At 36.1% G+C, this 16,201-nt stretch overlaps 1 protein-coding gene across 3 annotated transcripts in view; it reads left to right on the top strand.

Annotated features, from left to right (window-relative positions):
* The window catches only part of OXR1 (oxidation resistance 1), a 259,837-nt gene that overhangs the window by 197,197 nt on the left and 46,439 nt on the right, over positions 1-16,201 (top strand). For all 3 annotated transcript variants that reach the window (XM_058799965.1, XM_058799972.1, XM_058799980.1), the window contains 4 exons: positions 1,250-1,332; positions 6,942-7,049; positions 8,161-8,280; positions 12,213-12,365. In XM_058799965.1, the coding sequence (XP_058655948.1) occupies positions 1,250-1,332; positions 6,942-7,049; positions 8,161-8,280; positions 12,213-12,365 (464 nt within the window). The remainder of the gene's footprint in view (positions 1-1,249; positions 1,333-6,941; positions 7,050-8,160; positions 8,281-12,212; positions 12,366-16,201) is intronic.

The raw sequence follows: 16,201 nt of genomic DNA, 5'->3' as shown, positions 1-16,201 counted from the left end.
TTTGCGTTGTGATTTCTGTGCCCTCTATATTTTCATAGTTTTGGCTATCCATGTAGAAATTTGGGAGGGAGTGCAGGAAGGTTGTACTGATACTTGTCTAGTTTCTTCCTGTGTCAGCGCTGTGAGCTAATTAAATCTAATCGTGCACTAAAGATGCTGTTGGTTTGTAGCATGTTACCTTAGTACTTCAGGTGAGGCATAAATGGATTACAGTAAATATTCTATTCTCAATGTAGCCAAGCTAAAATATTTTTTTAAATACATTTTATAAGGTTTCTTGCTTCTATTGAATTTAGCTTGAAATATTTGAGTAAATTATGGTAAAAAAATTGAATGTATCAAAATGGGAGTATAACTATTCCCATTGTAGCATGAAAACTTAATGTCTCATTCATGTAAGTATTTTGGGCTCCTTAATAGCAGATACTTGACTGTTGAAGGTGGAGGCTGTATGGTGGAGGAGATGTATTTTAAAAATCCATGTGTGTGTGTAAGGATGCAGTTATTAAAACTCTCACTTTTCTAGAGATGTGTGTGATTTCTTTTGAACCATGTAACTACACAGCTGCATCGTGATTATCATAAATATCAAGCCAGTTAGTTTAAAATAATAGAGCATACTTTAGTTACAGATGGTTGCTTGCTTAGCCTGTGAAACAGGTCATCAAAATACAGTGCCCCAATAAAAGGAAGTTTTTCATTTGTATAATATATGTAGAATCTTTAGTGTTTATTTACTAGCTCTGTGTGTTTACTACAGATAGGATAATTATGAATTTAATACTAATGCTCTTTGTTTTATAAAAAAACTTTAAATACTCTGTAATTATCAAACAGTGACAGAATATCTCCAGTGATTAGATCAAACATGCAGGAACTCTAGATTATCTCCCCTCAGATGAAAGCAGACTGAGTATGATACAAAATCAAACACAGCAATTCCAGAAATGTTTCTTCCCTGATGGATTCAATGTCCTATTTATTCTTCATTAATGGCTTCTTGGATAGCAGCAAGTGTTTCTGCAGTTAGTTGGTTTCCAGTTATCAGTTGTTTGTATTGGTCAAATTCTTAAAGCATTGCAGAGGAATGAAGTCCCTATTTTAGCAGCTGGTGTCTGTTGGAATCAGCAGGAGTAAGCTGTGTAACTGGTGGATTAGATGTCTGCCCACGGGGCTGTAGTCAGCAGCCTGTGACAGTACTGAGAGAGGAAAATGAATTTAACACACGCATTGCCTCAATTTTTTTCAGATGCTGGCCAGAAGAAGACCCCAGACAAGAAAGATGGGCGACGAATGTCTTTTCAAAAACCTAGAGGGACTCTTGAATATTCTGTAAGTTACTGCTTTATTGTTAGAATGTTACTGCAAAGCAAACGCAGGCTAAAAAGTTGCGTTACGAAATATAAGCAAAACTGTAATGTGTATTGCCTTTAATGTTAGAATTCTGTGTATCTCATAGTTTAGTTTGACAGAAATTAAATTAGGGAATTAGCTAGTAGTACTAATAATGTTTTTTTCCCTTGAAGTGCCTTTTTTTTTCCTTAGAAATTCCAAGCTAAATCTAACTGTTGACTGGTTCACTTTTAGGTAACTAGTTAGAGACAAATAACAATAGTTATATAATTATGTGCAAGTTCTTTCAGCATTATTATTAAACTGTTGCTGTCAGGAGAAATAACTGAATAAAGTTGTAAAGGAAGCTGCATCTCGAATACTGAATACTGACTTCCTGGTATTTTTATAATAATTGCCATAGATCTGTGCCTTTTACTGTATAACTCAGTTTCTGCATCAGTATCTGAAAATGGAGCCTTTCTCTCCCTGTTCTGTTCTTGAAATGACCCTCAAACTGTGCTGCAGTCAGCTTTCATATTTGTGGTTACTAAGGGAAACAGAAGTGAGAAGCATCTGTCTTGTGTTATGTACTGGAAATACAATTAAGACTATAAATAATGCTTATAGAGTTGATGTTAAATTAGGGATGGTCTGCCACAGTTATCTTTAAATGCTTTTGAAGCTGGACATGATAAATAAAAATGACAACTGCTTTATGAAAAGTCTTCACTTGACCTCTTGGTGTTCTCTTACTCCAAGAATAAGAGATACAGGGAACACTTAACTCTGTTACGTTAAGCCAAGCTGTGATAATTGCTTAAGTACTGAGAAGGCTGTGATAGTCTTTTGGATAGAGACAGAGTATGTGTGTAGTGGAGCAAGAAGCATTTCATTAGTGTGGCTTTTATTGGAATTGGAATATAATTCTAGCCTGCTCTAAAGACTTCTGTGAAGTTGGAATTCAAAACAGAAATTCCTGCTGCTTAGATTCTAGCAGTTGAAGAATGTTAATGTAAATGTGACTGTTGATGTTATATTAACTCGATTTGGTCTGAAATACTTGGGAAAAACAGTCAGGTGTAGCTCTGTAGTAGTGGCATCCATACTCAGTAAATCCAGTAATTTGGCTCTTGCCACCATGTGAGTGCTTTTACTTTGGTATGTAACATTCCAGGCAAAGTAAAAGCAATGAGCTTTCCTTTTTTAACTTGGTGTGTGTTTGTGTCAAGTTGTCATGTACTTCTGCAGGTTTTTATGTTCCAGTAGGTGGAGTTTTAGATCCAAAAATAGCTTTCTTAATATGTTCTGAAGTATGCATCACTTCCTTGTGAGTCAAAAAGATGATTCACAGGAATCAAAGGCTTTTTGTCATTAAACTTAGTCCACCTTCTAAAAGAGCCTGTAGCATGTATGTAAGATGGTGCATTTCAGCTTCACAAATACTATATTCTGTCAGGTCTTGCTGTACATTTCACTCATGAGGCTCATGGAACTCTTGAGTAGCATCATGTTAGGTTAATTTGTGTGCATATATTTCAATAAAATACACAGGTATAACCTTTAGGAACTGAGCTTATGCTTACTGTAAGAGAGATCTGGTAGCTGTTGTGGTAACTTGCTACTGTTATAATTTATTATTTTGTTATATGTGAAGAAGTGCCCTTGTGTCTTGTTTCTAGCTTCATCCTACTTCCTGTCACAGTGACAACACATGTGTGCACACATGTGTATTTATATACCTGCATGTGTTGCTTCTTTGAGAAGTAGTAGAGAGTGAAGGCAGAAACCAGACTCCCCCTCACCTTCCAGCATTGTTGAAGTTAGTGGGGGTTTTTGCCTTTTTTAATATAATAATTTAATATGTTAATTTTTCCAATGGCTACATGGTTTTAGGAGGGAAGGTCTTATTTGTATTCATGAAGTTTGGAGAGAGTTGACGTCTCACTTGTGCAAACTATGGGGTTTTAATAGGAACTAGACTTCACACCGGAATATTTTTAGAAAAAAAAATTACTATGGGACAAATGAACAATAAAATAAATTTTCTCTTTAAAGCTAAAGACAGAGTGGAGTTAACGTTTAAGATTTTAATTGAAAATTCACAAGGCATGAAAACTTGAACCTGCTGTTCTGTATGTAGCAGCAGAGAGAAGATGTCAACAGATATGGTACTAATGAAAGCAAGTCAGTCCTGAACTGCCTCTAAAGAATACAGAAAAAACTGGTTCATTTCTACTGGTACTGCTTAGACAGTGAACAGATATCTTTTAATAGAGTTTATCCTTTTCTCAATGTGAGTCAGCATATTAGATGCGAGTTGATATTGTCTGTTATTTCAGGATTCACAGTTGCTGCTCAAGCCATATGTTTTCCCCTTCAGCCTTTTGTGTTCCATCTTGTACAAACACAACTGGTGCCTGCTTAAGGTGTCAGAAGAGCCAGCTAGGGGTGAATAATGGAGCATGAGCAGAGGGCTGCTTACTGACACCAGTGATTGTAGCATGCTAGCAGGCTTGTGACTTCAGTGAAAGCCTTCTTAACTGCTCTTCCTTTTAGGGACAAGAAAGAAATAATTGTGGTTATTTACAGACAGGTTTGATTTTTGTTTAGAAAACTGTTTGTGAGTATTTGAAATGGATGATCTGGTTTATGAGTGTTGGAGATCTAGTCTAAGATTTCCCTTTATCTCTCTGGAGATTGAAGGCTGTGCTCTCCTGAAGTAGTAAGTCCTTAATACACAGATTATGTTGTGCAGGTTAAGGGAGAGCCCAGTCAATTCCTGAAGGTCACATAAGCCTTTAGTAGACCATAGCCTTGGGACTGAGTTTTCTACCTGTATGTAGAGAGTGCTAAGGGTTCTCTTCTGGTGCCACTAGTTCTATTGCCATTGTAAGCCTTTACATACTATTTAGAAAGCTGCACACTTAGGAGTTTTGGTGGTTTTTTTTTTTTTAATTTCTTGGCTCTTCCATTTCAAACCCAAGGAGTGTGTTCTTTTTTGGCGGCCACTTTTCTTTGAGCATGCCATTGTCATAACCTTTTAACTTGCTTTGGGGAATGTTGGAAATGTAGGTCATAATGGTGATGTTACTTCACCTCTGTCTTTTATTAATTCTATTTGATGCTGGCTTTGTGATACTTACAGAGTTTGTTTTGCTGATTTTGCATATTATATAAATTAGGCATGTTAACAATTAGTTAATTTGGTCATAATTGATATTTCTAAAGGCTTGGGTACAGTGCCAAAGCTGTGCTATTTGTGCCCTTTTGTTCTCACCTTTTTTTAGTCTTCCTGTCTGTTTAATTTTGTTAGTGTGTTTTAATGCTCTTAAACTATGTTTGGTTTTCTGGCTCATGGACACCTAGTGTTGAAATAAAAAAAAATATTTCTGCACTCTGATTCATATGTATTCGATGTTTAATTTTTAATGGAGGAATGAGTGAATTCTGACTGTTGAGTGAAGTTCATTAAAATACCAGTAGAATAAAGTTTTTAATAACTTTACCAGCTGTTGATATGAGGGAAATGAAGGTAGTTTGATATAATGGTGGCTGAAGTTCTCAGTCTGCTGCTATACATAAATGCACCTGGGAAACATGGGTGCGTTCTCAATGAAGTTTTAATATTCAAATATTTATATAAGATTTTTAACATGTAGAATAGCATTTAAGTAGCTATGTCAATATATAGAAAGTTTCTTTTCTTAGAGGGAAGGAATAACTTCTTGCCTTCTCTTGTAGTAGTGAATTGATAGGGGAAAAGCTGGGAATCCATGGCACTATCCAAATCTTGTTAGTTCTGTGCTTTTCTGCAAAATTATTCTTTGAGGTTTTGGCTGTTCAGATTCCACGTTTTAGAATAGTAGAGGGCCTGAGAACTGGAAAATAGGCCTTGGAATCTGGGAAGATATTTCAGGAAGTCTCTATTATGTGAGCAGTGTCATTGATTTGAGAAGGTATCTCTGCTGGTCCCTGAAGTCCCATGTAGTGTGGAAATTTGCCTGTGCAAACTTGACAGCCAAACAAAAAGGAAGCTTATACTTGCCAATGTGTTTGTCATGAGTGAGAGAAACCCTTTAGTTGCCAAGCTATTTCACAAGATGTTTTTATTTCAGAAGGTTGTAAAGAGTGAATACATGTTAAAAAGGGCTTAAATTTTGTGGTTTGAATACTTTTAATTTGTTTTATGTCATAAGTTAGTCTAAAGTCTCACCTGCTTCAATGATTAAGTGATACATAACAAAGGTTTACTTAGCAGCTGTTGCCCTTCAACATTTATGTGAGCACAACCTTAGGCAAAACCTCTGAATTTCATTTCACAGTTTGTTTTAGCAAACATTGTGTATCACGTAGAGCTTCTGATGGAAACCTGACTGTTCAATGATTTGGTGGTTAGTTTTGTTATGGTCTGTGGAGCATGTAGTACATATCTGGTCTTGTTACAGTCTGGTTCTGATTTCTTCTGTAGTACAGCATTAAACATGGCATATGAAAATACTTTTTTTTTTTTTTTAATATGTCTGATCATGCAGTACTGAATGGCTGAGAGCTACTACAATACAGTCTTCCATACTTTGTTTAGCTTATTGGCTTCCTGTATAAAAAAAATCTCAAAATAGGTTTCTAATCCTATTTTTAAAAAGCTAATTGCCTTTTCTTTGGCAATGCTTATATCTTTTTGTTAGTGAATCTAGGTTGAGAAGTGCATCTTTACAAAATTATATGGAAAAGAATTCTCTAGTTCTACTTACATTTAGCTGCAAATATATCTTAGCTCATATAGCTTCATCTTAACTGATAAAATCTGCTTTTTCCTAGTGTTTATGAAGTCTTGTGCCATTATGCAGTAAACCTTTTGGTTGTTTCCTTGTAACCCCATTATTCCTAAGGGTTTGAATTCTTTATTCTGAAATAGCTTTTCTGTGCAAAACATTTTCCTTTTCTTTTTTTCTAGTAGGTAATTTTGACTACACTTTGGGAGATGGAGGTCAGAATCTGAGCTTGAAAAAAAATTCTTTCTTTGGTTGGGAATAACTTTCTCAAAAAGCTTATACTCCATCTGCTGTCATAGTAGTTGACCTGCTTTGCTTCAGCATTTTCTCAGTGATGGATTTTACCTGGAAGTCAGGGTCTAACAGAAACTTATTTCAATAGTAAGAGAGGGTGTGTTTATAGAGAGAACTCTTCAGCTTTTCTGAAGGTGAAAAGTGGAGAAAAGCAGTTGAAGAGAGGAAATGAATCATTCTGTGAACCCAGTCAGCGTTATATTGCCCAGTGGTAACCAGCAGTGCATTTGTAGATCAGAAGTTCTGGTGCAGTAGCTGAGCTGGCAGCTCAAACTGTGTGACTGACACTTCTGGCCACTGGAAACAAAGTGGGAAGGTGTGCTTTTACATGGGATTGCAGTAGACTATTATTTAGGGGGTAGGTATGATTTTTGTGGTGGCTTTGTTGTTTTTTGTGGGGGTGGGCAGTCATAAGAAATAAAGATATTAAAGTTCATCAGAATCTTGGTAAATCTACATGTGCTAAAATATGTAAGCCACTATTTGAACTAACTTCTTACAGGTTTGTTTTTTTTGTTTGTTTTTCCCCAATTGATACAGGTGGAATCAAGAGATACTTTAAACAGTATTGCCTTGAAATTTGATACGACACCCAATGAACTGGTTCAATTAAATAAGCTTTTCTCCAGAGCAGTCGTTCCTGGACAGGTATTATTACACAATATATGTTACTTATTCAACAGAGTCCTCTTTTACTATATTTCTCATTCCTACCAGAGTGCTAAAGTACTTCTCTTACTGATTTTCTTATTGGCTTTGTAAAAGAATTTTTCCTTTTTTCAGTCTATTCCTTGTGCCTATTAAATAACTGCCGAAAAGGAAACATGTAAGGAAGCTACCTGTGTCCCTTATATAAGATCAGAGGGCTTTTAAAACTAAATGTGCTTAATGGTACAATAATAACACTTAGATACAAGTCCACATTGTTACTTTGCAAATATAGCAGGCTGTTTATGAGCTCTAGCTCAGCAGACACATTCAGGGTAGAGCTTACAAGCAACATTCCGTGACTGTATATTACTGCCTGCAATTCTCTTTTAATAAATTGAATAATGTTTATGTTCCGCTCTTGAAACTTGATGTTTTTACCAGCAGTATTTGAATTACCATTCACTTATTATAGGTCACTGTTGCCTTTTTTCTCCCCTCCTGTTTTTGCCTTCAATTTTCACTTCTCCTTAAAAGCCAGGCCTGGAAACAAGTGATAGGTCAACTGTGGTGTCAGCCATCAGCCATTTGGTATTTGCCCTTTGTTTGATAAAGTTCTGTGTTCATTTTTGATTGCTGCAGAACTTTCTCTAGGTAGATTGAATGCCTGTCATGGCTGAAATAATGTATTTAAAGTGTGAATACTTTCAGTTGCATTTTTTTTATATATTCAGTGAGTCTGTTTCCCTATTGCTCAAATAGTAGAGTCATAGCAAGAGAAATATTTGGGCACATCTTCCTTGGACACTCTTATTTCTGTCATGCTGTATACTTTTAATGCTTTCTATCTGGACTTCTGCCTCTGTTATTATGATTGAAAATCAAAATTATATCAATATAGCATTTAAAACTTGAAGTGCTAAATCTTCAAGTGCTTTGTTTAGTATTGTTTTTTCCCTCAACTCATAATTTCTTTAAAAGCAATGGAAGCAGAAACAGTTTTGTGTAGCCTAATTTGAGAAAGCATAGTAAATATACCTAAACTGGTGGGAAATCTAAAGTAAATATGAAAGCATAACTAAGTTCTAACTACATTATATCTTCTTTATAGATTTTGTATGTTCCTGACCCAGACTACATATCTAGTGTGGACAGCTCCCCCTCTCTAAGTCCTGTAAGTCCCCTATCACCTACATCATCCGAAGCAGAGCTTGACAAGGCTACAGTAAATGTAGGTATACCTATTGTCCTTAAAATTAATTTTCCCTTACATATAAATGATACAAGATAAATGTTATAGATGCTATGCTTTCTTCTTAAACTGTCCTTTTGTTTTGAGGAGAAAGTATTAGACAGTATTTGGAGTTGAAAGTAAAATTATTCATTTTAAAAAGTAAAGACAAGATTTTAATCTTTGTAAGTTATAGTTTTCAATGTGAAAACTGATTTGACAGCAAATTACTTGTAGCAAAATACTGTCATTGCACACGGAAATCTTCAATAGTTACTGTTGCATTTCTGTATTTGTTACATTTCAGAGCTTATTAAACATTTGTCTCTAATCTTATTGATGGTTTTGGCAGACAAGATGTATTGGTAGGAATGCTCCTTTTCCCCCTGCTTGCTCTAGAGATTGGAGAGGGTTCTCTAGTTTCATGTCGCAAAATGAAGTTTAAAAAGGGGTTTCGGTGAAGGACTAATGCAGAATTAATTGTAGCTGACTTTTACGCAGTAGTTCTACATTTGTAGACTTTCAAAATGCTAAAAACGTATAGTAGTCTGTATTGGAGTGTAATTCAACTCAAATGGAGATTTTTGGGTTGGAGCTGACTTTGTAGAAAGAAGTATGTCTTTCCAGGAATACTGGTTTGCTGTCAGCAGCATCCCATAGGGAACATCCAACCAGAAAGATTCGGTATTTGAGCCTGAGCTGCTCTGCAGTTTTTGCTGCTATGATTTCATTTGGATGTTTCTTCAGGCATCACTGCTGTTCTTTTCCCAGTTATTATCTTTTTCTCTCAAATAAGAAATTTTCTTGTTAGCATATTTTGACACTACTCAGTCAAACTGTCAAACATCTTTTCCAGGATTCTGTGTCCTCAAAATTTAGGAAGGTTTGAGACTTAAAGCATTGAATCATTTGCTTATATGACTTGGTCCAGCCAAATTTAAATATAAAGACTGCTTTGTTGCTGATGATGTTCCCAAGCTGCGTTGTAAAGCCTATGGTGGGCCTTCTGCTGAGAATCACTGTTTGGTTTTGCTGTGATCTCATTTCTCTGTCTTAGCATGCCAGTTTTTATGTCTGTCATTGGTGCTGAATAATTTCTTTTGTGTATGATGGCAAACTGAGGGTGGTGTAGCACAGTAAGCAAACTCACCTGCAATACATTCTTGTATCATAAATCTTCTAGCTATATCAGTCTCAGAAACACCTATCCATGTAACATATGTTGTAAGAAGTTACTAGAGGGAAAAGTTATCAATTTTACTATTGGAAATCTGAGCTTTTCCTACAGATTCCATGCCAGAAAAAACACCTTATGCTTTCTTTTGTCAATTATTTTGTGTATCTCTTAGCACAGAGTAGATAAGGAGATTTAACCATACCTGCAATTTGTTTGAAAACTTTTTGTTGACTGTATGCTCATTTGAGAGATAAAATCTTGCAAGTGTAGAAGAAACAAAGTAAATGAACACTTAAAAACCTCTTCTGCAAAAAATTTTTTTCTTTTAGTGCAGTCAGTCCCATGCTAGTAACAAGTGGAATGTTAAATTTCATTTAACTGATGAGCAAAATAGTTATGCAACAATAAAGTATCTTGTTACATGTCGTGGATCGTCACAAGCAATTCCTAAATTCTTCAAGGAAGGTCAGAATGAGACAATATATAATGTAATTATTTTGTTTCTGTGGCCTTTCAAAGTACATCTAAGGAAAGAAGAAATATTTGTCAAAAAATCAAGGAACAGAAATCACTTGTACTTGTCAGTGTGGTCTGTGTGCATTTGGTTTTGTTTTCGGTCTTCCCTAACAGCTCAAAAGACACTGTACTTCTATGTGAGCAGTTAAGGCTGTTGGGTTTTGTTCTTCATCATAGCACCTGTCTTTCATGGTTTCTTTTCTCTTTTTGCTGATTGCTATCATGAAGGAGAGACATACTAATATACATTCTCTAATGCTCTCTTGATTTCTGTCTTCTTTGACTGTCCCCCAGTTTTGACTCTAGATTTGCAGTTTAAATTTGAGCATGTGTCAAGGTAAAGATGTGTTCCTCCGCTTATATAATGTAAAGGAGTCTTCTCTCTGCTCTGGTCAATAGAATCAGTGGTTTCTTGTTACAAATTTAATAAGAATGCTAACAAATATCTGAATGCCTGTTCAGTCAAAAATAAGCTGACATGTTCTATTCTTGTTCTTTTGTTTTATTGAGAATTGAAGTGGCTTGCCACAGCCATAAGGCTAGATGCAAACCAGCATGCAACTGATAAAAGACCTGCATAACTTTTTGTTAAAGCTGGGAAGTTTTTGGTAGGGGTTTTTTGTTGGTTTTATTTTTTTGTTTTTTAATTTTGCTACACTTAAACTTTTATTATGTATTTCAATAATTTTGTTGCTGTCAGTAAGACTGTGTAAGAACTAGCTTAGATTTTGAAGCTTTTCTGGTGCTGCTGGGTTTTTGAAAGATTTATTCATTCCGCAGTCTTAGGCACATATTTGAGAAGATCCTATATGCTTTGCTACCTATAAAGCTTAAATTCCACTTCAAAATAATATGTAGTGACAAAAGCATCATCATTAAACTGGAAAGTCTGCCATTGTGGTGGTGCATCTCACTGCCCCTCACTTTCCCAGGCCATACTGGGATCTGAGATTGTGTCATGTTGGCAATATGATGAGAAATAGCTGGCTTATTCAGAGTGGGCTTGGATATCAGCTGAGCACTTTCAGAACCACTTGCTGAGTTATGTGTCACAAGAGTGACCTTGTAGTTTTCAGTAGGAAGGGCATATGTGGAAGGAGAATTAATCTCCAGGAGGTTTGTTTCCTAATTATACCTTGATTAGCTTTTTCAGCAAAATTCAATTTAGTGTTCTGTATATTGTTTTGGTTTTTTGTAATGAAGGTTGAAAGATGCTGGCAAAGGCTAAAGTAGTGCCGGAGAGATGATGAACTGAAGACGGTTGTTCATAATGTTCCTAGATATGATTAAAGGCATTAATCTGCAATCTGTGCTGGTGAATAGAACTGAACAGGAAAGCAGAAAACCAATGGGAGTTCCTGTTTTCTAAAAATAGTGATATTGTATTAGTAACTAAAAATAGCAATTATGTATGAAGTTGAGGCCTTTAGATGTGGGTGAAGCTCCAAAACAGGGTTTCTGTGCCTATAAAATAGGCTTTGGTGAAATCTGTCTACTGTTTATCTTTCATTTGAAAACTAATTTTTTCATTGTCTGTCCTGTCCCTAGGGTTCTGTGTGCACTACTTAGTTGGATATACTGATAGATAGTGAGGTAGATAACTCTGTTATCTTCCCAGGGAAGTAATGAAGGTAATGAAAGTTAAATCCAGGCATGTGAATGACAAAGATGGTTGGAAACAGCCAAAGAGAATTTACCAAGGCTATATCATACCTGGCAACACTGATTGCTTTCAGTGAGGAAATGACAGGCTCAGCAGATGAGGGAAGGCATGTTTCTTACCCTGGCTAGAGCCAGGCCCTTGACACTGCTCCAAAGCAGCCTTGTTAAAATACTGGAAAAATGAACTGAATGGATAGAGTTGAACATGGGCCAGAAACATTGCCAGGATCATTGTGTTCAAACTTAGTCAGCGTTTGTATATGTGATTTTTTTAAAAATCTTTTTTAGAATCATAGACTGGGTTGGGTTGAAAGGGACCTTAAAGATATCCAGTTCCAACCCCTCTGCCATAGGCAAGGACACCTTCCCCTAGACCAGGTTACTCACCCCCCATCCAGCCTGGCCTTGAACACTGTTTGCTGTCTTGGTGGTCAGTTTCAATCCTTGGGGCAGTTCTTTTATAATCTATCCATCAGTTACCTGACTGGTCAAATTACACAGCAGAAAATCTCCAGGAGTTGATATTGAAAAAAGCAAGTTGCTAAGTTCTTCTTTGTTTCTTTCTATTTCCTTTCAGGATTCAGATGGAGTCCAGCAGAAGGAGTCAGCTGTCTCTCCAGCACCTGCGTGTGTTCGTCCTTCAAGAGTGGTATCATCCACCTCCGAAGAGGAGGAAGCATTTACAGAGAAATTTCTGAAAATTAATTGCAAGTACATCACTAATGGCAAGGTACTGAAACATTCAGGCTTTGCTGTTACTGTATAGAATCTAATAATAAAACATATTTAAAGTATAAACACAGAGTAGACTAGTTGGGGTTGAATAGACGAATCAACTCACATGCATATGTCTGTATAAATATACTAATTTTTTTAACTTACTGTTTCCTTTGGGTTCTCCAGGCCTCTTGTTCAGGACATGATTGATGCAAGAAGTTGATATGTGACAGACATCTCTGATGCTGTACTGTTACATAAATCTTGTATGTTGAGGGCATGAGGTCTGTTCGTTCCTTATATTAATATCTCTCTTAGGTAGTTTTCTTTACTTACAGTAGGTGAAAACATGTATTAAACTGTGCTGGGAAATATGCAGCTGCAAAGCTTTGCTTCCTTTTTTTTTTTTAAAGCAGGACAGGGTGAGCAGAATAAACTTCTGATTCTGCAAACAAGTTCTGTATTGTTCACCATTTGGCTTGGTGTGGTATGGTAGAAACCTTGATTTTGTTTTTTTCTTTGAAGCAGTTAGAGTTCTTTCAATAGCATCGTTACACAAAATGCCTCCAAGTTAGTGACACTTAAATTAACATCTGTTTAGCTCATAAGTGCTCAATTCTTGCACAGACTTCTAGGGACCGAGGTAAAGTGTTTTGACATTATCTCAGAGCACTTTACCAAAAATCAAAATATATTGCTCCACTACCTCACAGAAAAATTACTAGTAGACACTTTATCTATGAAAAATGCCTTCATTCAATGAATGCAATAAAATTCCAAGTACTTGTAATTTTTCTTCCTTTGCCTGAAGTTCAGGTGTGTGTATAGAAATACCACTGTTTCTGTGTTGTTCACCAATAGGTTTCCAGATAAGGTACACTAATGATAAACAGGTTAATAAAAGTCTTCTAAAATTGTGATTTTTGATTTTTTGGCTGATGGGGAAAGGATTGCAAATCTATGTGTGTCTAGGCTTGAAGCCTTTTGACAATATATGTGTATTGACAAAAGCTGCATGTTAGAAGTTGGTGAAGCAAATACTGGAACAGCTTTGTTTTTACTTTGTTCTGCTTTGAAAGTAATTTTTTTTCACTTGTAGTGTTCTGTCTGTAGGTGACTTTTTTAGGTTGATCCTAGGCACATCCTTACTTATCAGTTTTAAGTGCTGTTATGCAGAGGAATTGAGACCTGTGAGCCTTTGTTAGAAATTGGATGTACTGGAAAAAATCTGAGGTAAAAATTTACAGGATATTATTTATGTGCTGTAATTTTTCCTCAAGATATTACAGGGAGTATTAATGGTCTTTGGCTTGCAGCATTACAGCCTATTTTCTAAGTGCTTCAGGGAGAATTTTGTTTGTAAAAAGTTGTATATCCCATTGAAGTGTCTGTCCATACTCGGGGAGGTGGGTGGGAGAAAAATGAATACTGACTTGCTCAGATTCAAGTGCCAGATTTTGTAAGTTCAGCATGTAATTTAGACTTTGTGCCACATATGGTAAGAATGTCCTCTTGAATGTTGTCTTGCCTCTCCTTAATACATGTCCTCATTAGGCAGGATGATAAACTTGCAGAAGTTTTCTGGAGAAAGCTTAAAACATTCATCCTTTGCCTTCTACTCTGAAAGGGATCTTTGAAGCTCATAGTTAGCCATTCTTTAGGGCTTCGGTTGTGAAGTCTGTCGTCACTGTGACTGCTGCTTGTAGGCTGAAATCTAGTGAAGGCCTATTTTGCAGTGTGTCTGTACAAAAGGGCTTTCATTAGGGTAAGATTGTCTAATTTCTCACTTGTTTTAAAACTGCTTATTCTATATGTGGTTGGAGTTGCATTTAGTCACTTGCATTTAGTGACTTTCTGGACAAGCACAGAGGAATCCTCTGAGGAGCAGAGTTTGGAACCTGGAATGTTTGCCTTGTTCATTGCACTTGCTCTTGTGTTAGCTGGTTATGGCTACTGATGGAGGCAGGGTGTTGAGCACAGAAAGAGGCAGGATCATGGGAATATTCTGTACAGACAATAAATCAGTGTGACCAGTGTGCTGCAATCACACCTTGACTTGCTAGGTTTGCCCTGTCTTACAGCTGCACTGTTGGCTTCTACTGTAGAAAAGTGTGCTGCTCGGGGTTTTTTTTCTTCTTTGCACTGTTCCTTGTGCCAAAAGAAAGGTAGTAAAAGGTCTGCATGATTATAACTGAAACTAGTTAGGGAAATTTGGAATTCCTTTTTATTTTTGCTAAGTTTTACTTAACTGTTTTGAAATGTAGTAGGTAAAGGAAAATTACTAATACCGAGACTTGAAAAAACCCAAACCACTGACCTGGAAATATAAGCACAGAAAACACACATTTATTGCTCATTAGGTGAAAAGGAGCATAATGATGAGGTTCAAAACTCCTACAAGAGACAAGACATAAAAGAAATGTTATTTTCATGATAAAAGCTTCATAAATCGTAAATTACAGTTTTTATTTAACCTTGTTTGTTCAAGAATGCAATGGAATTATTTAGAGAACTTACCTTTGAACTTCTTGTTAGGAATCCTTTCAAACTTTCTTAGAACTATTTTACTAAGCTGCTTAATCTTAATGCGTGGGCTCACCAATGTGATTATTTGGCTTTAAACCTCCCTTTATAATGATTGTTCAGATTTCCATCTCAGGTTTTACATGGGAGTTAGAGCTTCCCTTTCCTGAGGTGTAAGGAATTTTAATGGTAAGATGACACAACTGATTCAGAACTGAATATCTACATGTGCAGTTTAATCTACATTCCATATGTATGTTTTTATGTATCTGGATTAATATTTTCTAGAGCAGTTTTAAGACTCAAGGGATTTTTTTTTTTTAATAACCTAGAATTTCCACATGGTTTCTAGTAATAGAATGGCTTAGCATTTCTCTTTGAGGATCTTAAATCAGAATTTCAACTGAACAGAATTTTACTTCATGTCTTTAAAATCTGTTGCATACAGGAAACGTAATTTCTACAAGTGCTGTTTTGGGGAGTTTTGTTCCAGAACCAGAACTTCCTGTAACAGTATCGTGTTGAACTACTTAGTAGCTGCATGCAGAGTCTAGTTTGTATTTCATTTTCATAGTATTTTTTTCTCTCAACAACTACTTAGTAATTATGGTCCAAGAGAAACAAGTCATTGATTATTTTGTGGAGGATGCCCTAAAAATCTGTTTCCCAGGGTTCTGTAGCAACACTGAGTTGTTTATAGATGTTCATCTTTTAAATTATTTTTTCCCAAGGACTAGAAAATGAGATTAGAGCAAACATCAGTAGACTGGAGTCATGTAGCAGTTGGTAGCGTGTATGCCATTGTCCAGTGTTTTTGCTTGAGCTTGTGCTCTGATTTGCAGATCTCTAACAACATTGTTAGCACAAATAATTCTTGTGGCTATATTGAAAAATTGGTTTTGTAAAAATTTGAGTCAAAGAGCTTTTCTGAAATGTTAAGTGAGTGAGTATTTGATTCATTTTAAAGGGATCTGGGCTGAAGACCCAACTTAATAGCCCACAAAGGAGAAGCTGGGTTCATCTTTTTTTAATATTGGTAGATAAGGGCTTTGTTTTTCATAAATAAGCCCCATAATATTATTCACTTTGAAGAATATATTCACACTCAAAATATTTTCAGTAGCTTAACCAGGTCATAGCAGGAGCTTGGGAACTTTTTCCTTGCTCCAAAGGCAAGGAACCAAGGAGATTATATATGGGGAGCAGACTAGGCTCTCATTCATCTTTGGTGTTTATAAGATGGCGGGGGAGGTTAGTTTGTTGGAAGTTACTTACCAAGAACAGCATTACAGAATCATTTAGGTTGGAAAATGCCTCTAAGGTCAA

This window comes from Ammospiza caudacuta, chromosome 1, assembly GCF_027887145.1.
Source record: "Ammospiza caudacuta isolate bAmmCau1 chromosome 1, bAmmCau1.pri, whole genome shotgun sequence".
Lineage (NCBI taxonomy): Eukaryota > Metazoa > Chordata > Aves > Passeriformes > Passerellidae > Ammospiza > Ammospiza caudacuta.
This window is presented reverse-complemented; position numbering and strand designations above follow the sequence as displayed.